The sequence below is a fragment of the Mus musculus genome, chromosome 3, assembly GCF_000001635.26.
Source record: "Mus musculus strain C57BL/6J chromosome 3, GRCm38.p6 C57BL/6J".
Taxonomy (NCBI): Eukaryota; Metazoa; Chordata; class Mammalia; order Rodentia; family Muridae; genus Mus; species Mus musculus.
Genome location: NC_000069.6, coordinates 119,252,779 through 119,276,910, shown reverse-complemented (window position 1 = coordinate 119,276,910; position 24,132 = coordinate 119,252,779). Strand labels below are relative to the sequence as shown.

General features: G+C 37.7%; 1 protein-coding gene across 1 annotated transcript in view; it reads right to left on the bottom strand.

The window, feature by feature from the left end:
* Dpyd (dihydropyrimidine dehydrogenase) overlaps window positions 1-24,132 on the bottom strand; it is an 870,816-nt gene that overhangs the window by 156,014 nt on the left and 690,670 nt on the right. Inside the window, exon 19 of the mRNA NM_170778.3 lies at window positions 10,814-10,956. Coding sequence (NP_740748.1) covers window positions 10,814-10,956 — 143 coding nt within the window. The remainder of the gene's footprint in view (window positions 1-10,813; window positions 10,957-24,132) is intronic.

Below are 24,132 nucleotides of genomic sequence, written 5' to 3'. Positions count from 1 at the left end.
TGAAGGGGCATCTTAATGGGTTTTTAAGTTTCCTAATAATTTCCTATATGGGCACATTTTCATATACTTATTGAGCATTTATATATCTTCTTTGGGGAATATCAGGATTTTGCCTGTGTTAAATTAGGTTGCTCTTTATCACACACTCACTCCAGTCCCCCTTTTCTTCCTTAATATTTGTTAAATTTTCCTATAAAGTTGCATAACATCCTTGTCTATTTTGGGTATTTACTCCTTAGAAGACACACAGCCTGCAAATATTTTCTTCAACACAAAGCAGGTGTTTCTTTCTGTATATGCATAGGTTGTATGTGCTCACGTGTGCTCATGTGTGTGTATGCATGTGAACACTGTAGATTAACATCAAGGAGTTTTCATCTCCATCTCTCTCTCTTTTCTTTCTTTCTTTTTTTTTTTTTTTTTTTGAGGAAGCATCTCTTGGTGAACCTAGAGCTTGCAGATTCAGCTAGGCTTGCTGACCACGAAGCTTTGGGTAGCAAATTTGGTGCCAAACTTAGGTCCTCCGGCTTGCAAGCATTTTATTCACTGGTCCAGATACATAATCGCTTACTAGCAGCATTGTCATGCGCTTATTTCTTTTGATATGAAGAAGCATATTATTCTGTGCCTGGTTTTACTGCTTAGTCTTACTATGCCCTATTATAAAACAAGCCATGGACAGCAGTATTCTGGGAAATTCCTTCTATCTTTCCTTCTAGGTGTTTTACATTTTACATTTCTTGAGTTCACAATTAATATGTGTGTATATGGTGTGTGTGTGTGTGTGTGTGTGTGTGTGTGTGTGAGTGTGTGTGTGTGTATGTGTATTGTGTACATGACTAGATACACAGTTTTATGGAACACATATTAAGAAGGACAGTATATTCTGTTACACTTACCCAGCAGATGAAAGACATTTTGCTTTTTCACTTTTGATTTTTTTGTTTTTGATTTTTGGTTTTTTTTTTTTTTTTGTTGTTGTTGTTCTTGTTTTGTTTTTTGTTTTTTCGAGACAGGGTTTTTCTGTGTAGCCCTGGCTGTCCTGGAACTCACTCTGTAGACCAGGCTGGCCTCGAACTCAGAAATTTGCCAGCCTCTGCCTCCCAAGTGCTGGGATTTGAAATGAAAATATTTCCCCCAAATCCTGTCTTAATTTCCAAACACAAAAGTAGAATTTGAAATTACTGTGTGAGTATAACAATATTTTCTTTAGTAGAGATTCAACCTATATTTCACTTTGGAGTAGGAATGGTTAATTTGATATACATAGAACCAGAGAAGGGGATGGAGATGGCGAATAAGAGCCAGCAAGCAGAGACAGTCAGGGAAATGGGCGGGTAGTAAAGCAGAGAGGTCTCACATAGATTCAAGCTGCTTGACAGGGAGAATTTTATGGAGAATTAAAAAAGGAAGAAAGATAACTAAAATCAGATTTTGACTAGTGCTGAAGGCCAAGCTGACATTAAACACAGTGAATTTGGAGCAAATCCAATTGGCAGGGTTTTTTGAGTTTCTCTAGTAATATTCAGCAGTTCAGAAATATAGAAAATGAAAGGTTATATTAACCCAGGATTAGGGGATAGAATTGAGTGGAATTCAGTTACAATGGAAGAGGGGCAGATATATTATCCACCCCACCCCCACCCCACTGAAACACCCTGCCCAATTTTAAGTTCAAATTTGTTCAATTTGTGATCATCCAAAGGATATTTTACTACTGATTTTTTTTTCAAATTTTAGCTAAACTTTTAAAAACATATTTTTCTGACTGAATTATAGTCTCATTTCAGCTAATGGTAAGATTTGTATATAAATCTATAATTTTCTGCCACAAAATCACTATGGGTGGGAACTTTATATTTTTAATGAAATTCTTTGGGAGCCAATGTTCTGTAGAGCTTTGCAAAAATTATTTACAACATTCCCTGCCACAGCTGAAAAACAAGAGGGTTTTTTTTTTCGATTGTGTGAACCATTGTATTCATGATCTGAGTTTTGCTAAAGATAATAAATAACTCAAGCACAGTTAACACACAATGTTTCTGGTCTACATCATGTAGTCAATACATGCATGGGTGACCAGTGGCTATGATATGACCTGGTGTGAAAAGACACAGTGAGGCCCCTCCAGGAAACCCAGCAACAGGGGCTGAATGCATAAGTCATTCTGTGTCGAAAGGAGTTGAAAGGGCACCTTGTGAAGTAGACCAGAGGGCATGACAGCCATGGGCAGATAAAATAACCCACAGGATAAAAGGTAAGGAGCAAGATAATAGCTAGAAAATTAGTGGGCAACATTTTACATTCCTGAGGCCAAAACCCAGCCATGTTCAAAATATCTGATTTCTTTTTGAAAAATCTACAGCATAGTGTTCTTGCTTTCTGATGCTCTAAAGTGGGCTCTTTTTAAAATTTAATTGAATGTGTATGTATGTGTATGTGTGCATGTGTACACATGTGTGTGCCTGCATGTGTGTGTGTATGCACACCTGACATATTTGTGAGGTTGGAAGACAACTTGTGGAAGTTAGTTTTCTCCTTCCGTCAAGTGGGGTCCAGGGATCAAACTCAGCCTGTGAAATGTGTCACCAAGAGCCTTTACCACAATGAGCCATCCTGCCTTTACTGCCTTCTTCCATGGAGACCAGACCAGGTAACCCTATGAGATATATATATATATATATATATATATATATATATATATATATATATATATATATATATATAAAGGGGGCCTTGGACAAATTCATATATGCTGCCTGGTTGCTGGCTTTGGGAGCTCCAAGGGGTCTGGGTTAGTTGAGACTGCTGGTCTTCCTATGGAGTTGCCCTCCCCTTCAGCTTCTTCAATCCTTCCCCTAACTCAACTATAGGGGTCCCCAAATTCAGTCCAATGGCAAGGGGCATCTGTCTCATTAAGCTGCTGGTAGGGCCTCTCAGTGGACAGCCATGCTAGGCTCCTGTCTGTAAGCACATGACGGTATCATTAATATTGTCAGGCCTTGGTGACCCCCATGAGATGGATCCCAAGTTGGGCAAGTCACTGGACCACCTTTCCTTCAGTACCTTCTCCATGCTTGTCCCTGCAGTTCTTTAAGACAGGTACAGTTCTGGGTCAGAAAATTTGACTGTGTTTTGGTAACCTCATCCTTCTACTTGAAGCCTTGACTATCTACTGGAGGTAGACTCTTCAAGTTCTCTCTCCCTACTGTTGGTCATTTTGGATAAGGTCACTCCCATTGAATCCTGAGAGTCTCTCACCTCCCAGGTCTCTGGTATTCTCTAGGGGGTCCTTCCACCTCCCATCCCCCAAAGCTACATATTTCTATTCATTCTGCTAGCCCTCTGGGCTTCTCTCTTGTCCCCACCTCCACACAAATACCTGATCTTATTCCTCATTCGCCTCCCCTATTTCCCTCTCTCCCACCCAAATTCTGCCTCTCTCTCTGCCTCCCATGATTATTTCCCCTTCTAAATGGGATTGAAGCATCCTCATGTGGGCCATTCTGCTTTTAAACTTCTTACAGTCTCTGGGTTGTATCCTAGGTATTCTGTAATTTGGGGCTGATAATTCAGTTATTAGTGAGTAGATACCACGCCTGTATTTTTGCATCTGAATTATCTCACTCAGGATGATATCTTCTAGTTCCATCCATTTGCTTGCAAAACTCATGTCCTCATTCTTAACAGCTGAATATTATTCTATTGTGAAAATGAAACACATTTTCTGTATTCATTCTTAGGTTGAGCGACATCTGGGTTTTTTTCTAGCTTTTGGTTATTACAAATAAGGTTTTTAAGAACTTAGTGGAGCATATGTCCTTGTAGTATGATGGGGCATAGTTTGGATATATACCCAAGAATTATATAGCTGGGTCTTCAGGTAGAATTATTTCCAATTTTCTGAGGAACTTCCAGATTGATTATCAGAGTGGTTGTCCTAGTTTGTAATCCTGCCAGCAATGGAGGAGTGTTGTTCTTTTTCCACATTCTCACAAACATGTGTTGTCACTTGAGTTTTGAATCTTAGCCATTCTGAGTGGTGTAAGGCCAAATCTCAAGGTTGTTTTGATTTGCATTTCCCTGATGACTAAGAACTTTGAACATTTCTTTAAATGCTTCTGGGCCATTTGAGATTCTTCTGTTTTGAATTCTCTGTTGAGCTCTGTACTGCATTTTTTAAAATCAGGTTATTTGATTTTTTAGGGTTAACTTCTTTCATTCTTTATATATTTTGAATATTAGCCCTCTATCAGATGTGGACTTAGTGAAGATGGTTTCCCAATCTGTAGGTTGCTGATTTGTCCTATTGACTATGTCTTTTGCCTTTCAGAAGGTTTCCAGTTGCATGAGATCCCATTTGTCAGTTCTTGATCTTAGAGCCTGAGCCACTGGAGTTCTGTTTAGGAAATTCCCCACTGTTCCAATGAGTTCTATGCTCTTTCCCACTTTCTTTTCTATTCAGTTCAGTGTTTACACTGTTTTTACATTGAGATACTTGATTCACCTGGACTTGAGCTTTGTGCAAGGCTTAATTATGGATCTATTTTCGTTTTTCTACATACAGACTGCCAGTTGTCCACCACAATTTATTAAAGATTGTTTCTTTATTCATTGTATGTTTTTTACTTCTTTGTCAAAGATCAACTATTAATAAGTGTGTGGGTTTATTTCTGAGTCTTCAATTCTATTCCATGGTCAAGCTGTCTGTCTCTACTAATAGCAGGCAGTGTTTATTACTATTGCTTGAAATCAGGGATAGTGACGTCCCCAGAAGCTCTTTCATTGTTGAGAATTGTTTTGGCTATCCTGGTGTCTTAGTCAGGGTTTCTTTTCCTGCACAAACATCATGACCAAGAAGCAAGTTGGGGAGGAAAGGGTTTATTCAGCTTACACTTCCACGTTGCTGTTCATCTACAAAGGAAGTCAGGACTGGAACTCAAGCAGGTTGGGAAGCAGGACCTGATACCGAGGCCATGGAAGGATATTCCTTAGTGGCTTGCCCCCCTCCTCTGGATTGCTCAGCTTTCTTTCTTTCTTTCTTTCTTTCTTTCTTTCTTTCTTTCTTTCTTTCTTTCTTTCTTTCTTTCTTTCTTTCTCCCTTTCTTCCTTCCTTTCTTTCTTTCTTTTTTGATATAAATTTTATTAGATATTTTCTTTATATGCATTCCAAATTTCAAATGCTATCCCAAAAGGTCCCTATACCCCTCCCCCACCCTGCTCCCCTACCCACCCACTCTCACTTCATGGCCCTGGCATTCCCCTGTACTGGGGCATGTAAAGGTTGCAATACCAAGGGGCCTCTCTTCCCAGTGATGGCCAACTAGGCCATCTTCTGCTACATATGCAGCTAGAGACATGAGCTCTGGGAGTACTGATTAGTTCATATTGTTGTTCCATCTATACGGTTGCAGACCCCTTCATCTCCTTGGGTGCTTTCTCTAGCTTCTCCATTGGGGGCCCTGTGTTCCATTTTATAGATGACTGTGAGCATCCACTTCTGTATTTGCCAGGCACTGGCATAGCCTCATATGAGACAGCTATACTAGGGTCCCTTCATCAAAATCTTGCTGGCATATGCAATAGTGTCTGGGTTTGGTGGCTGATTATGGGATGGATCCCTGGGTGGAGTAGTCTCTGGATAGTCCATCATTTCATCTAAGCTCCAAACTTTGTCTCTGTAACTCCTTTCATGGGTATTTTGTTCCTATTCTAATGAGGAATGAAGTATCCACCCATTGGTCTTCCCTCTTCGAGATTTTCTTGTGTTTTGCAAATTGTATCTTGGGTGTTCTATGTTTCTGGGCTAATATCCACTTATCAGTGAGTACATATCTAATGACTTCTTTTGTGAGTGGGTTACCTCACTAAGGATGATATCCTCCAGATACATCCATTTGTCCAAGAATTTCATAAATTCATTGTTTTTAATAGCTGAGTAGTACTCCATTGTGTAAATGTGACACAATTACTGTATCCATTCTTCTGTTGAGGGACATCTGGGTTCATTCCAGCTTCTGGCTACTATAAATAAGTCTGCTATGAACATAGTGGAGCGTGTGTTCCTATTACCAGTTGGAACTTCTTCTGGGTATATGCCCAGGAGAGGTATTGCTGGATCTTCCAGTAGTATTATGTCCAATTTTCTGAGGAACCTCCAGACTGACTTCCAGAGTGGTTGTACAAGCTTGCAATCCCACCAGCAATGGAGGAGTGTTCCCTTTTCTTCACATCCTCGCCAGCATCTGCTGTCACCTGAATTTTTGATCTTAGCCATTCTGTCTGGTGTGAGGTGGAATCTCAGGGTTGTTTTGATTTGCATTTCCCTGATGATTATGGATGTTGAACATTTTTTTCAGGTGCTTCTCAGCCATTCCGTATTCCTCAGTTGAGAGTTCTTTGTTTATCTCTGTACCCCATTTTTTAACGGGGTCATTTGAATTTCTGGAGTCCAGCTTTCTTATAGAACTGGACTACCAGCCCAGATATGGTACCACCCACAAGGGGACCCACCCCCCCTTGATCACTAATTGAGAAAAAGCCTTATAGCTGAATCTCATTGAGGCATTCCCCAACTGAACTCCTTTCTCTGTGATAATTCTACCTGTGTCAAGTTGACACAAAACTAGCCAGTATACCTGGGTATTTTTGTTTTTCCATATGATTTGAGAATTGCTCTTTTTTGTGTCTGTGAAGAATTGTGTTGGAATTTTGAAGAGGACTGTGTTAAATCTATAGATTTCTTTTAGTAGGATGGCCATTTTTAGTATGTTAATCCTACCTACCAATCCATGAGCATGGGAGACCTGGATACACTAATCCACCTTAAAAACATGATGTTAACTGAAAATTCTATCTCATGAAGATAATAGAGACTGTTAAGGAGGATATAAATAACTCATTTAAAGGAATACAGGAAACACAGCAAAACAAGTAGAAGTTTTTAAATAGAAAACAAATAAATCCCTTCCCTTTAGGAAATATAGGAAAACACAAACAGGTGAATGAATTGAACAAAGCAGTCCAAGACCTAAAGATGGAAGTAGAAAAAATAAAGAAAATACAAATGGTGGCAACCTAGGAAACGGAAAACCTAGGAAAAAGATCAGGAACTACAGATTCAAGCATCACCAACAGAATACAAGATTGGAGAATCTCAGGTGTAGAAGATACCATAAAAGGCATTGACATAATAGACAAAGAAACCACATGGCATAAAAAGCTCTCAACCCAAATAATCCAGTAAATCCAGGATACAATGAAAAGACCAAACCTAGGAATAATATGAATAGAAGAAAGGGAAGATTCCCAGATCCTAGGACCAGAAAATGTCTTCAACAAGTTGATAAAAGGAAACTTCCCCAATATAAAGATATAGCTATAAATGTACAAGAAGCCTACAAAATCGCAAATAGATTGGACCTGAAAAGCAAATCCTATCATGTAATAATTAAAACAACTAATGCACAGAACAAATAAAGAATATTAAAAGTGGGAATAGGAAAAGGCCAAGTAAAATATAAAGGCAGACCTATCAGAAATACACCAGACTTCTCAACAGAGACTCTGAAATACAGAAGAGCCATGTCATGAAAACCCTAATAGAACAGAAATGTCAGTTCAGGCTTCTATTCCCTGCAAAACTCTCAATCATCATAGATGGAGAAATAAAAATATTCCATGACAAAACTTAATTTAATCAATGCCTATCTACCAATCCAGTCCTACAGAGGATTATAGAAGGAGGGTATCTACACCAAAGGATAAACAAGAAACTAAACTCTCATAGCAAACTCAAAAGGAGAGAATCACACACACACACACACACACACACACACACACACACACACATACACACACACACACTACTATCTCCAGCAACAAACATAACAGGAACTAAATAAGGTGACTTTAATATATCTCAACATCAACATACTTAATTTCCCCAATAAGAAGACATAAACTAAGTGGTTGGATAAGCAAGATCCTGCATTTTTGGTGCATACAAGAAACACACATTAGTGACAAAGACAAACACTACCTCAGACTAAAAGACTAGAAACATTTTTCCAAGCAATTGAGTCCAAGAAACAAGCTGGAGTAGCCATTCTAATATCTAATAAAATAGACTTTGGACCAAAAGTTATCAAAAAGAGACAGGGAAGGACACTTCATTCTTATCAAAGGAAAATCCAGCAGGATGAAGTCTCAATTTTGAACATCTATGACCCAAATGCAAGTGCATCCACACTTATAGAAAATTTGTTAAAGCTCAAACCACACACTGAACATCACATAATAATAGTGGGAGACTTCAACTCCCCACTCTTACCAGTCATTGAAACAGAAACTAAACAGAGACACAGTGAAACTAAGTTATGAACCAAATGGATTCACCAAATATATACAAAACATTTCACCCTCAAACAAAAGATTATACCTTCTTATCAGCACCTCATGATACCTCTCCAAAAGTGACCATGTATAATTGGTCACAAAACAAGCATCACCTAATACAAGAAGGTTGAAGTAATCCCATACATCCTATCAGTTTATCACGGACTAAGGCTGGACTTCAATAACAACAGAAATCCCACATACTCATGGAAACTGAATAACTCTCTACTAAATGATAACTTGGTCAGGGAAGAAATAAAGAAAGAGACTCAAGACTTTATAGAATTCAATGAAAATGAAGACACATCATAGCCAACCTTATAGGACACAATGAAAGCAATGCTAAGTGCCCTCATCAAGAAATTGGAGAGATCCTACACTAGTAATTTAACAGCACACCTGAGAACTCTAGAACAAAAAGAAGCAAATACACCCAAGAGGAGTACACAGCAGGAAACAATCAAACTCAGAGCAGAAATCAACCAAATAGAAACAAATAGAATGATAGAAAGAATCAACAAAACCAAGAGCTGGTTCTTTGAGAAAATCAACCTGATAGATAAAATCCTTATGCAAACTAACTAAAAGACAGCATTCAAATTAAGAAAATCAGTAATTAAAAGGAGACATAACAACAGAAATTGAGGAAATACAAAAATCATCAGATCTTACTACAAGACCCTATATTCAACAAAACTGGAAAATCTAGTTGAAAATGAATGATTTTCTCGAAAGCACATACTAAAGTTAAATCAAGATCATGTATAGTATCTAAACAGTCCCATAACCCTTAAGGAAATAGAAGCAGTCATTAAAATCTTCTCAACCTTCTGTGTGTCTTTCAGAGTCTGTTTACATTAGTTTCATGCTCAAGGGGTCTACCTATATTTAGAGGAGGTTTGAGGGCAAATAAGCCTGTTCCATTGTATTGGAAGAATGGCACCTTAATTTGTATTCTGATTTATGAAACTTCTGTGCTCAACTTTCCATCATCTTTAAGATAATGTTGTATACATAGAATAAGAAAGACAGGCTATTTGTACTCTACCTTTTTGCTACTGAACTTAAGTGATATTAAGTTTTGCTTTCTTTTTTACTAAATTATTTTATTTATTTACATTCCAACTGTTGCCACCCTTCCTGATCGCCCCTGAGTAATAAAAACCATAAGAGTGTGGAATTACTTGCAATTCAAAATGTAGTCTTTATGTAAGTTTATTCATTGTTTGGTGGAGTTAGACCTCAAGCCTGTATAACTGGCCTTTCAGAGAACTGCTGATGCTATAATATCCACATTGAGGAATACTTTAAATAAAATGGGAACTGGGCATGGTAATACTAGCCTATAACCTATCATTCACGATCATGATTGTGTGTTCAAGACCAATATCAGCCCTAGACATAGACTATAGGAAAAAAGTGTCCCCTGGACCCCGGCTTCTGGAAACTTCTCTCCACAAGTCCCACACTTTCCTGGATGACACATAACACTTGGTCACAGTGCAACCAGCAGGTCTCAGCCTTCTCTTTTGATCAGAGTGACTTAGGACCTTCATACTTGATGGAGATAAGCCTGGGACATCCACCCTCTCTCCCATCTGCTCTGCAACAAAACAAAAATCAACCTTGAGTGTGTTACAGATGCACAGACTCCCTGGATGACGTTTCCCCTGCCTCTGGGAAGTTCGGCATGATTGACTCTCCTGTGACTCTGACAATAAATGACAGTTGTTTTCCTAAGGTGGCTAATGGCCTGAGATTTTAAATTATGCTTTACAATGGTACCAATAAAAGTGTTTAACAAGCCCTGTCCCTCCAAAGATAAAACCAGACCGATCTCAGATAAGAGGAAATGATAATACAAGATTTGTATTATGTATGTGAGTGCTGTTAGGAATCTCTTTGTGAAGGCATTGGAAAAACTTTCCTCAGATTTTTAGTATAAGAAGCTCAATAACAAGGTATTTTTTTTTGTAATATGAATGCCAGAAAGCCAAAGACTTCTCTGTGTGTCAGGAAGTTAGGAAATAAATGTGGTAATAACTTCAGGCACTCTCATCAGACTAGGGTTTAGCCTCATCATCTATTTCTTCATGGAGATCCCATTTTACAAATATTTTTCACATCGCAATTGTTTCTCACTGATAGTATATACTATGCATCTGTTACCTGGTCTCATTTATTCTAGGACAGATAGATAGACGAATATGTTATCAAAAGGTATTCACACGTTCTTCTTAGTAGGACAGGGAGTGAAGTCTAGGTTTTCTCAGACTCAAAAACAAATAGTAATGGGTGCCACCATTTTGCTTATCCACTGCCTATTTCTTTGGAGGTTTCCAAAGCATGCATATCTGTCCCATATTTTACCTTGTATTGGAAAATTATTTTTTTAAAGGAAAGGCATAAGCCCTACCTGAAGAACTGAAGCACCACTATGAAGAAACTGAAGTCCACTTTCAGCTGAGTCAATTCCACCTGTGGCCAAAATAGGAAACCCAGGCAAAGCACGGGCAATGGCGGTCACAGCTCTCAAAGCAATGGGCCTGATAGCAGTTCCTGCAGAAGATAAGGCAGCCATAAGGTTAGAAGGTCTGGCTTGGGCATATGTCACTTTCTATTTAGCGTTAAGCAATGGCAGCAGTTTTCTAGACAAATTTACAATTTATCTGTTTTCAAAGTATTTTAACTTCTCAGTGAATGTAGATTTAAGGACGTTGGTGCTATTATCAAGTCTAGGCAAGTCACAAAATAGGCACGAAAAGCCTAGAACTCTCCCATAAAATATACACAAATTATGATTTGATAAACAGAGAGGTATAAGTGAGATTGCATGGAACATTCAAACATCTGTTCTAAATAGAGCCAGGGTACAGAAAGCTTCGAACTAGAAAGCAATCACATATAGTATGCAAATAGTCATGCAACTTTGTTATTGTTCCACAAATTCAAGGAAGCTGGTGTGAATGTAGAGGCTGGAAACCCAAGCACTGAAGAACATGCATGTTCTATGTTGCTCTGTGTATGTATTTTACAATTTGAAGATGCACAGTAAGCCTGATATAATCTCACCTGCTAGAAAATTCAAATAAAATTAAAGAGAACTAACTTGACTCCAGTAATTAGAATCTCTCTCTCTCTCTCTCTCTCTCTCTCTCTCTCTCTCTCTCTGTCTCTCTCTCTCTCCCAATTCTACACACATACACACACACACACACACACACACACACACACACACACACACACGCACGCGCACACGCACACACACACACACACACACACACACACACACACACACATATGCCAAGAGTTACCAGTATCTTAGTCCCCACCCAACAGACATAAAAATTGCATAATGGGCAGACCACACTGTAGTGATTTTTAAGTAGGAATATCTTGGACTGAAGCTACTTCGGAGCTTCAGTTACATTCCAGAGTGAACTAGTAACCTTATAACTGAGGAATGTATACTGATATTCTGGTGACCAGTCTAGTTAATGATGCCTTCAAAGCATTTTCTAAGTTAAAGATGGTTGTGATTATGAAGGACTCTGATTTTGTCTGAAGCAAAAGTCCACTAAACAATGCAGATATGCAGTTACCTCAGGATCCCATTATCACTTCTTCCATCAGCCTGAACAATAATGATCTTAGAGTGTTTTATGGGGCAATATTCTAGGAAGCACATAGAATATCCCTGGCAACCAATGGCTTTTCATCTGAACAGGCTACCTCCTATACAGTGATGCCAAGAATCATATGGAAAAGACAAAACCTTGGGAACAGTAAAAACAATCAGTGTTTGGAGGAAGCTGGCGGGGGGGGGGGAGGGGGGGCATGAAGGATAAGGAGGCATAGACAGAATTTTGGAAATGAAGCTACTGAGAGGTAGCATAATGGCAGGTGCACTTTGTTACCTACTGATCCGAGTTCATAGAACACTAAGCACTGAGGGTGAAATCTGTGTAAAGTGTGGGCTTTGGTGGTAATGACATGTATGTGTCAAGAGCTACACTACTCAAGTGAAAAATGCTGAAAACATGTGTCGGGGAGAGGTCTTTGGTACATGAGGAATCTTTGTTCCTTCCTTTCAGTTTTGCTATAAGCTGAAAATGGGTTATTGTGATAAGTTCGCTTACAAAGAAGTGTTTTTTTTAAACGTTGGATGCTTTTATACGTTTCATATTAAGGTAAATGTATGCATAATAGATGCTTCTTTATTATCACTAAATGTATGTATGGGAATGCCTTCTTATCTCTCTGTTACCTAAAAGCTTCTTACTGATTATTCTATTCTGATACTTAAGAATTTCACATAGGCATTTAGAACATGATTTATTAAGTTAGGTAAACACGAAACAGGACACCAGAATTTTATTTCTATGCCAAAATATTTATTAATAGTTCCTTATACCTTTATATTTTAATCATAAAAGGATAATATAGCAGGTAAACTATTGCATAGAGTACTATATACTGTAGGTACAATAAAATAAATCTAGCTATGAATATAACTAAAAGGACACCCACAGCATAAATATTCAGATAGTTGGAGCTAACTGCATAATATAACAGACTGTTCAATATATACTTAGGCAATGGGTTCTTGATATAGATGTTACTTTGAACTAATAAAGAAATATTGGTATTCTTTTTCTTTCCTTATTTAGTTTACTCAAGAGACTAAAGGAAATTTGAACTAAGCAGATAAATAATTTATTTCTTACTTCACTGTTAGAAGACTATCATTAACACTAAGGGGTAAAATTTGAAAGTGGTATACAGGGATTTGTCCGCATATTCCAATTGATATTAATGGACATCAAATGGCAAAATCCCGGGACACAGCTTTGAAAATTTAACCAGTTACATTTAAAGGGCAACATTATTACACAAGTGTTAAAAACACCAGCAAATTCTCATTGGCATTTGAGGAAGTTCAATTAGGTCAATACGACATTTTCTATTTCATGTTTTCCTCCCATTTCTAAAACTTTTCTAACGTGCATAATGAACACGAAAACCTTTCACACTAATAAAGGCATCTTTTTCTTCCATTTTTGTAAATTAAGAGGAATTATGTTCTCTGTGGAAATGTGAACCGAAGGTGAAGACAACTCTTCCTGCTATTGAGCAAGAATTAAGTTATCTTTTATTGATATTATTATAAACTCCATTTGATTAAAAATAACTGATTCAATAGGATATATAACCTACCTGTGCTCAACATTTTTATGGAAAATAGGTTTTTATGGAAAGAGTACTAAAGGTATAGGAAATGATTGTGCTAAACTGTAAGCTAAAATTTTCCTTATAGTTTCCAGATGAGAAAAGTGGAAAAATGATAGTCAAGAAAAAATTAAAATTCAATGTGAAGTATATACATGCATCCATATAAAACAGAATTGTACATACCAAAGTGCTAATTAGATTGGACAGAAACTTCTAGAATCCCAACGGTTGAGATAGTGATTTTTAAAACATTGCTATTATTATTATTATTATTATTATTATTATTATTATGGCTTTAAGAACAAAAAATAGGGAATAAGAAGTTAGTTCTACAGCTAGAGAGATGTGAAGACAGACTCATCCTTGAGAAAAATCACGTAGATTGAAGTAAAAAAAAATCTGTTATACTGAAATCAACTACTAGGTATCGCAGGATTTAAATTAAGCTCTTATCAATGTGGAGTGGCTAGAGGAACATGACAGAAAGTCCAGTTACATCATGCCATTTTTGTTTCAACTGTGTGGAATTGTCCAGTAAAGGCCAAATCATCCTAGCTCTCAGAATCTTGCAGCAATCTGAAAGCTCAAGGAAAGGAAGAAGTGAGGGAGGGAGGGAGGGAGGGAGGGAGGGAGCGCGGGAGGGAGGGAGGGAAGGAAGGAGGGAGGGAAGGATGAACAGAGGGAATAAGGAAAGAAGGAAGGTAAAAAGGAAGGACTGAAACAAAGCTTTGCTTTGCAGGATTTGACCAAATATTCTGGTTTGCATAAAAGATACCTCCTGGAGTCATTGATGGTCTAAACTGAACTGCAGCTCTGAAATAATAAATAGACCCTCCTTGTAGTCATAAGTTCAAATGCACGTTAGTGTGTTTGAATTGATTACATATCATTTTTAGATTGAGCATATTTTAGAAAAAAAAGCATTTTCATACTTGAAAGATTTTGAATCATGTTGATAAAGGTGATTTATCTTGAAAAATATTGATTTTTTTCCAGATCCGGCTTAAATAAATACTCTTTATTTAATTCTCTTTGCTATAGTACTGTTTTGGTATGCACATAAGAACACATTGTGACTTAGGATTTTTACTTAGTTGTTCTTTTCTTCAGCAATCTATCCAAGAATATTTTCAAACATGTATGTTTTCTTCCAATTTAAATCCTAGTTTTATAGTCAAGATTCTCAAAATAGCAGCCTTTCTTATCTCAGTAGTTTTTTTCAAAGTATATAAGTTCTCTCATACATTATGTGCCATTAGGAAACAAAATCATGACTTTTGGATATCATATGTTTTATTAGTATAAATTTTACAAAGAAATTAAATTGAAGATTAATTATAGTCTATAACAACACAAAAATTATGGAGCTAACCATTGTTGGTTTAAACATTCTGCTACTTATAGTCTGTGAAAGGTTGTGAAGATTCCTTTATGTTGCTGAACTTCAACTTTGGCATAAGCAAAACATTGAAAATTGTAATTTTGTCATGGAATTGTTCTGTGGGGTGAATTTAGTATATTTCAAGACATACACTCAACAGTGAAGCTTGAGAATATAACCCGTGTGTCTCTGGAAGACCATTGATTCTGGAGGGAGCATTTACTGAGTCCACTTTCATGTTGCCTTCTAAGTTGTTCTGCATTTAGTGATGCAATGAAACAGATTTTTATAAAGAAGACAAATCATGATGCCTACCTCTATAGACTTTTATACTCTTTGGTCTCCTGAGAGGACTAGACAGTCTTCTCCCTTTTCTTCTTTCTAACAACTTTTATTTACCAGTGTCATGATGCTGATCAGATTGCTCTGACTTCAAAAGTAAAAACCTAAAATCCAACATCAGTACATTAAGAATTCTTTTTATAATAAAAAGACTCGGGCACTAAACCAATATAAAAGGATTTTTAATGATGTTAGAAGCAAAGTTTTGCTGGTGAAAAGGGAGGAGAGATTTACTATGCATGACTGAATCATTGAAGGGAAAAAAGGATTTTAATGGGCAAGATAGTATGGAATGTATGCTAATTTTGGATAACTGGAATTTTGAATAATTGAGTTTAATTCTGTTTGTTTTCCCCTCTAATCATTTGACTCCTTGGACAGCTAAGATTACACAATTAATTGATAGAACTAAGTCCACATAAACTCCCTGATAATAGCTCAAGCTGCCAATAAAACAGAAGCTGGGTTGTAACAGTTTCTTGTGTTCGCTGCACATACAAACGGAATATGCAGCTTTAATTTGCTTATATTAATTAAAATGTAATGAATTAAGTGGGTAAAAAATTCATGAGAAATTCGACTTCAACTGTCTAATTAATAGTTTTAACAACACCCAGAAGGAAAAACAAATATGGACGAATCAGGAATTTCAAAGATATAAGAGTTGAAAGATTGATTTTTAAAAAAATACACTTAAATCAAGTGGCAGCAAACTTATGCATCATGAAAACCAGTTTAACATCCTTAATCATCAGGGAAATGCAAATCAAAACAACCCTGAGATTCCACCTCACACCAGTCAGAATGTCTAAGATCAAAAATTCAGGTGACAGCAGATGCTGGCGAGGATGTGGAGAAAGAGGAACACTCCTCCATTGTTGGTGGGATTGCAGGCTTGTACAACCACTCTGGAAATCAGTCTGGCGGTTCCTCAGAAAATTGGACATAGTACTACCGGAGGATCCAGCAATACCTCTCCTGGGCATATATCCAGAAGATGCCCCAACTGGTAAGAAGGACACATGCTCCACTATGTTCATAGCAGCCTTATTTACAATAGCCAGAAGCTGGAAAGAACCCAGATGCCCCTCAACAGAGGAATGGATACAGAAAATGTGGTACATCTACACAATGGAGTACTACTCAGCTATTAAAAAGAATGAATTTATGAAATTCCTAGCCAAATGGATGGACCTGGAGGGCATCATCCTGAGTGAGGTAACACATTCACAAAGGAACTCACACAATATGTACTCACTGATAAGTGGATATTAGCCCAAAACCTAGGATACCCAAGATATAAGATACAATTTCCTAAACACATGAAACTCAAGAAAAATGAAGACTGAAGTGTGGACACTATGCCCCTCCTTAGAAGTGGGAACAAAACACCCTTGGAAGGAGTTACAGAGACAAAGTTTGGAGCTGAGATGAAAGGATGGACCATGTAGAGACTGCCATATCCATGGATCCACCCCATAATCAGCATCCAAACGCTGACACCATTGCATACACTAGCAAGATTTTATCGAAAGGACCCAGATGTAGCTGTCTCTTGTGAGACTATGCCGGGGCCTAGCAAACACAGAAGTGGATGCCCACAGTCAGCTAATGGATGGATCACAGGGCTCCCAATGGAGGAGCTAGAGAAAGTAGCCAAGGAGCTAAAGGGATCTGCAACCCTATAGGTGGATCAACATTATGAACTAACCAGTACCCCGGAGCTCTTGACTCTAGCTGCATATGTATCAAAAGATGGCCTAGTCGGCCATCACTGGAAAGAGAGGCCCATTGGACACACAAACTTTATATGCCCCAGAACAGGGGAACGCCAGGGCCAAAAAGGGGGAGTGGGCGGGTAGGGGAGTGGGGGTGGGTGGGTATGGGGGACTTTTGGTATAGCATTGGAAATGTAAATGAGCTAAATACCTAATAAAAAATGGAAAGAAAAAAAAAAAAGAAAACCAGTTTAAAATGTTAACGAAGCTAATATACTGATAAATATGTGCATCACAAGTATTCAAAAATACATCTTTACACATGGATTAAGATCCTCTGAGGAAATGAGTGTAATTCAACCAGAAACCAACACACTAACAGGATTGGAGTTATATGCAGAGATGTGAAATCGAAGGAGAGAGATGGGGAAAACCAACAGCATACAAAATTATTGGTGCCATTTTAGTTTCTTATTTCCAAAAGTGAAGGTTTTCTTATTAAATGTCTTGATTTTTGTTGCTATTAAAAAATAGTTTTGAAGCCTTAATACCTTTTTAGCCATGTTTATCTGCCTCTTAGATTATTCAATATGCCCATTATTAATTGACTAATTAATATTCAACACTTCTACCTAAAATGTTTCATGAATTTTATTTGAAACAATATAATTAAAGTGTTCACTGAACCCCCTTTCTTTCTGAGAGTATCAGCTGCCATTGCTAGAAGAGGCTGCCTCATTCATCCTAGTAAAGGTCAGAGGCCAGTTTCCTGTACACTTGACCCTTACAACTGTGTGAAGATTGATGCTGTCATGAAAACAGAAGCTGATGCTGGGCATCATATCTGATGTTAGTTTAAAAGGGATGGACTTGGGCTGAAAATTAAGTCTTTGTGAGATAAAGTATCCATGATACCAAGTTTATTCAGAATTGTGTTTAGTAGCTACGAGGAAGGACATCTTTAGGTAGTCTATAGGAGTACCAGAATCAGGACAGTGGAATACTGAGGGTGGTAATGAATTCAACCTCAGCAATCATTAGTCTGAGCTAGATTATTTAATAGAATCGTGATGCTGAACAATCTGCATAGCCTGCTTAAATATAAGCCTTTTCTATCTGGAGGGAAGGACACCAATAATAATAATAATAATAATAATAATAATAATAATAATAATAATAATAATACAGAATGTTAAGGAACCTTAAGTGATACAGTTCATAGAAATATGGTGTCTAGTATAGTATGTAAAAACTAATATTACTGTCAATGCAAGAGAAAATTCAACTTAAAGAAACTATTCATCTATGAAAATATGAAAATAACCACTTAATATTAATGGGGTTGATTAAGAACTTTTGGGGATTTTGTGCCAGTACAAGGCCCACAAAATTATGAATATTCATAGCTTGATTCTTCCATTCAAATGTGAATCTTGTGAGTATCTATTTCAAAAGTAATTTATAATATCTATAAACATATGTCTTTTCATCTACAACTTACATTTTAAGAAGTCTATCACATTGGTATATGCATACAAAGTTAAATATGCAAACATGTCTCCCAAAGTCACCTTCTTCCTCCTCCTCCTTCTTCCCCATTCTCCTCTTTCTCCTCTTTCTCCTCCTCCTCCTCCTTCTTCCTCTCTCTCTCTCTCTTTTGTTTTTTAGCAAACCAGCAAAAAATAATTAAATGCTCATGGAGTGCTGGGCTACTTAAAAATTATATTTCATCTACACTAGAAAACCGTTCATACTAACATGCCACAATCTCAAATATGTAGTGGTAACAATTAGGCACTAGCAGCAGAAGAAATCACATATTCTTATTCCATTATTACCCAAACTTCTATATGTGGTACTTGTGTATGTTGAATGTTCTTCTTCTTTTCTTTTTTTTTAATACAACTCCAGAGGAGTCTCGACCCACAAGTTGAGAATCACTGGTATATGTATTGCTTTTCAGAGAATTAAAAAAAGGAACTTTTTAAAAATAAAAAGAAAGGCTTATTGTATGCTTTGCTGTTGATTTTGGAACTGTTACCAATGCCAATGAATCAACATGCACTATTGGCTCTACTACTCTCCTTATCTTTAACCAGCTGTGAATTCAGAAATGAACAATGTTTGGGCTTGCCTAGTTCTTGAATATCTATGATGATAGAACTAGGAAGATAGAACAGAAGAATTTTTGTACTAAGGAAAACATTAGGTATCTCCCAAATTCAACCCCTGAGGATGTTGTGAATGTAGATACAGTGGTTTCACTAGCAGTTTTACAGGCTCTGTAGAGTCCCAACCAACACCAGTAACAAGGTCAACTTAGAGAGCTTAGGGCTGTTATTCAATGGACATTTTATAGCAAGTAAACAGAACACAGACTCTATTTCTAATAGTTGCCAGTTATTTTTATTTGAGCTTTGCATATATTTTCCTTATAACATCAGTGGGAGATGGGTATTTTTGCCTTTATTTTTGCAAATATACAAAGTGACACTGAATGTGGATGGATAAATATCACATCCAGATCACTCCATCAGAAAGTGTGGATACAATATACGAGAGCATGTGCATCCAACTCTTCCTCTACCCTGTTATTAGTACTATGTTATAGTTCTTCTTCATTTAAGTGTCCAAATGTAAATTAAGTTACAGGAGGATGAGTTAATTTTTACAGCTAATAAAGATGTATTACTCAGGTATGATAAACCCAGAATATTAACAATGAATTAATTGTTGAATAGGAATTAAATTAGAGCTAGCGCGGTTCATAATTGCTACGAGAGTGACCATATGGCCCAGTTTTCCCAGGAGAGTGCCTGTTTATTATACCTGTGCTGATTCATAATTGTCTGACGTGATTATAAATGGCATTCTCTTTCACCTGAGAAGTACCTCAGTTGGGATGCTACATTAAAATATCACAGGAGCTAAAAAAAAAAACAGTAATAATTATATCAAAGAACAACAGGAAAAAAAGAAATTGTAAAAGACAAGTGAAATCTGACTTAAAACAAAAGCCATCACTAGGGACTATCTCGGAGACTCCTTACAGTGTGGAATCCTTTGGGTGAGGCGGTCCAAGTCTTTGTAACTGGTACCACAAAAGAAAGCAGAGCAGCTCCCTGGCACCGCCTGTGCGTTCTATCTTCCACCTGTAGGTGGCCACCACAAGCTACACTTATTAAACAATTCATTAGTAGCATTTTTTTCCAATACTGTCATCTTCAGATAATTAGCAATTTATTTAAATAACCAATTTCTGTAGAAATAATTGCCATGAAATGCCCCGAACCTACTTTTTATAAACTATAATAAAAGTGTTAAGATAATCCCTGACATTTGCAAATGCCATTAGCTCACCTTTCCTTTTGATAGTGCAATGGCATTATGTTTAAACAATTACCTGATAACAGAGCAGTTTAATGAAACAGTACAGTAAGCACATTCCTCAGTATGGCCAGGGAGGACATGCAGATTTAAAAAGAAATCCAGGGTGTAGACATGTTTACACAGAGGCAAGTCACAGCCTCGGGAATGCGGATTACTGAAATAAGTCCCCTTCTGCTCTTCCTTAGTGGTTGTATTTCACATGGGACAAGCCAACAGACACCATCCTTTCTTCACAAACACAAATGAAAAACTTGTGTACTAATTCAGGTTACTGTCTTCCTAATATATGAGATACTATGCAGCTACAAAATGAGCCATACTTGAAGGTTTTATATCCTTCTCATAGTAAAATGTCTTTTCTTTTAATCCACCTTAAACATTTATGCACAATTTTTTACCTTGAAATAGCCCACATTTCAAGGCAGAGTTGAGCTGTCAAGGAAAACTGTAAGTGGTTTGTGCATTTCAGACAGCGTATATCTTTGGTATGGACAGAGTTCATATATATATATATATATCCAGGTGGCTTTTCAGCAATGTATTCTGTTAGTAAACACTAATAAGAGGACACTGTTTCTCTGCTGCAGGGAGTAAAACTTGGTGAAACTTTTACAATATTTAAACCAAGTGTTTTTATATAATAAAAAAGTAATCTCAAAGTTTGAGGTGATATTAAGTTAGGGCTAAACTGAAACTGAGATGGTTTAGGCTCAGTTGATGAGAGAACCATCCACGCTATTTATATGCTTAGCATCGTTAGCAGGCAGAGAGGCATTATCCCCATTTTTGAGATGCTAATACTGAGGCTCACACAGGTTAAATGTCGTGCCTTTAAGGGAGGCAGCACTGTGTGGTCAAGTAATATGTCATAATAATATTTGCAATCTGTTGTCAATGCCACAGTCAAACCCATTGCTAGCATCGCACACAGAGAGCTTCCTTTATTTCTCAGCATTTCACTCTCAACAGCCATAAGCTACTCTCCCTTATTAGGTCTGCTTGTGATGGTGTTGGCCTGTAAATGCCAAATGCACAACTATTACATTTAAACAGCTATTCTATTAGAAACAAACAAACAAACAAACAACAACAACAAAAATCCAGATACTGTAGACCAAGAGAGGGTTGTGGGACTTGGTGGAGAAGGGATTTCTCCTATGAGCAAATATTATCACACTCCATGGAAAGGCATCCTTAAGCATAGACGCAGAAATGGTTTTCTGCGGGGGCGGATGGAAGACTATGAGAGCAAACGCTGCCAATCGGAATTATAGTTGACCCACGGGAGAATGCAGGATAAGTGGAAACAGGCATCTTGCTGAGAACAGATGAGGGAACAGCTCCGCATCCACTAGGTCTGCAGCACGTCTTTCTATGGAAGGCTGCGACTTCCTTTCTCTCAGCACTTCATAGCACTGTTTTCCCCGAGGGTGAGGGTGACTTCGTGGCCAGCGTGTCCATGGTAGCGCTTGCTGCAGTGTAAAACTTTCCTATCATTCCTAGTCATGAATTTTCTTTCCACTTGTCAGTGAATGACATGTGCAAATCTCTGTGTACTATGATAACACTGCATTCCTCACAGTCGGCCGACAGCAGGGGGGCCGTGGTTTGTTCTCTTCTGTGGGTTAGACACCTCTCAAAGAGGTACCTAGCACCTTGGCTCACTCCCCTGAGATTCACTAATCTCTATAAATTAGATGATTAACCTTGGTAAGAATGGAATCCCCTGAGTAGCTTTTTTTTCCTTCTGGATTTATTGAAAATAACCCTTTCCCCTTAATTTCAATTGGATAAAAATATGGAAATAGCAGAGAACTGGTTAGTAGAAGACAGCAGAAGAGGTGCTCTCAACCCAACATGAAAGGATGAGGGAGAAAAGATGAAAACATAAACAACTCATGAATGATATCCCATTGTATGATGGACAGCACGGGCTGAGGGACAGGCAGGGAGTCCGAGTTAGTATAGGAAGGCTTTCCGGAGATGGATGTAGAGCCTAGATGGGTTCTGCAAAGATAGATAGCTAGGGTTGGTAACTAAGATAAATGTGACTCTAGCTGGAGCCGAGTCCAAGGCAAAAATCGGTAAAGGGCTTGTCAGGCTTGGGAAACACTTAACAGCAAAGGCCAGCAGCCTCAGGATGGGAACACACAACAGGCTCTGGTGAGCCACCAAGACACTGCTCAGTGGGCAAGAGACCAAAGTACTTTCTCTCAACTATAGCATTCATTGTTGTGTGATATTTTACTTAATGTGCATGTGATCTAGTGTGTGAGTTCACGTGTATGTGTGTTTGTCTGTGTCCTCAAGCAATGCATGAATTTGTGTGTGCATGCATGTGAGGGTCAGAGGTCATCAGGTCAGATGTCATCAGGTGTCTCCCTCAGTTATTCTCCCACCTTATTTACAGGACAGAAACTCACCAATTTCACTAGACTAGCTGGACAGCCAGCTTCAGAGACAGATCCTCCCGTTCCTGCCTCCCAAGAACTGGTCCTAAGCCTATGTCACAATGCCTGCCCTTTCATGGGTATCAGAGATCCAACTTGGGGCTTCATGTTTCTACAGCAAACTCTTTACCTACTAGAGTCTCTCCTCAGTCTCATGACATTCACTTTTAAAATTTTTCTTTAAAATACTATCTGGCTCTAGGATAGTCAGGCTTCAATCGAGCTATCCAAAAGAGAAATGAAGAAACTAGGTAAAAATAGTGCTGTTTTAAGGGAAAATAATAGATGTTAATAAATTAACATAATTTATTTATTTTAATTATTTTTATTATTTTAATTATTTTTATGAGATATTTTCTTTATTTACATTTCAAATGCTATCCCCAAAGCATCCTATACGCTCCCCCTGCCCTGTTCCCCAACCCACCCACTGCTGCTTCCTGGCCTGGCATTCCCCTGTACTGGGGCATATGATCTTCACAATACCAAGGGCCTCTTCTCCCATTTATGGCTGACTAGGCTATCCTCTGCTACATAAGCAACTAGAGACACAGCTCAGGGCGTGGGTGGGGTACTGGTTAGTTCATATTGTTGTTCCTCTTATAGGGTTGCAGACCCCTTTAGATATTTCTAAGAAAAGGGTAAAGGCAACATATACTATTGATGCATATACCTGTATATATGTAGCCTTTGTTCATATTCTTAATATCTTTCTGGATTAATAAGAAACATTAGAATTTCCCATTAGACTCAGAGTTAAAATAAAAACAGTAGATTGCTTTCATCAAGATAGCCATTTTTACTATATTAATCCACCTTTCTTCAGAGACTTGAAGTTCTTATCATACAGATCTTTCACTTGCTTAGAGTCACACCAAGGTATTTTATATTATTTGTGACTATTGTAAAGGGTCTTGTTTCCCTAATTCCTTTCTCAGCCTGTTTATCCTTTGTGTAGAGAAAGGCCACTGATTTGCTTGATTTAATTTTATATCCAGCTACTGCACTGAAGCTGTTTATCAGGTTTAGGAGTTCTCTGCTGGAATATTTGGGGTCATTTATGTATACAGATTCAATACAATCCCCATCAAAATTCCAACTCATTTCTTCACCGAGTTAGAAAGGGCAATTTGCAAATTCATCCAGAATAATAAAAAAACCTAGGATAGCAAAAACTCTTCTCAACAATAAAAGAACCTCTGGTGGAATCACCATCCCTTAC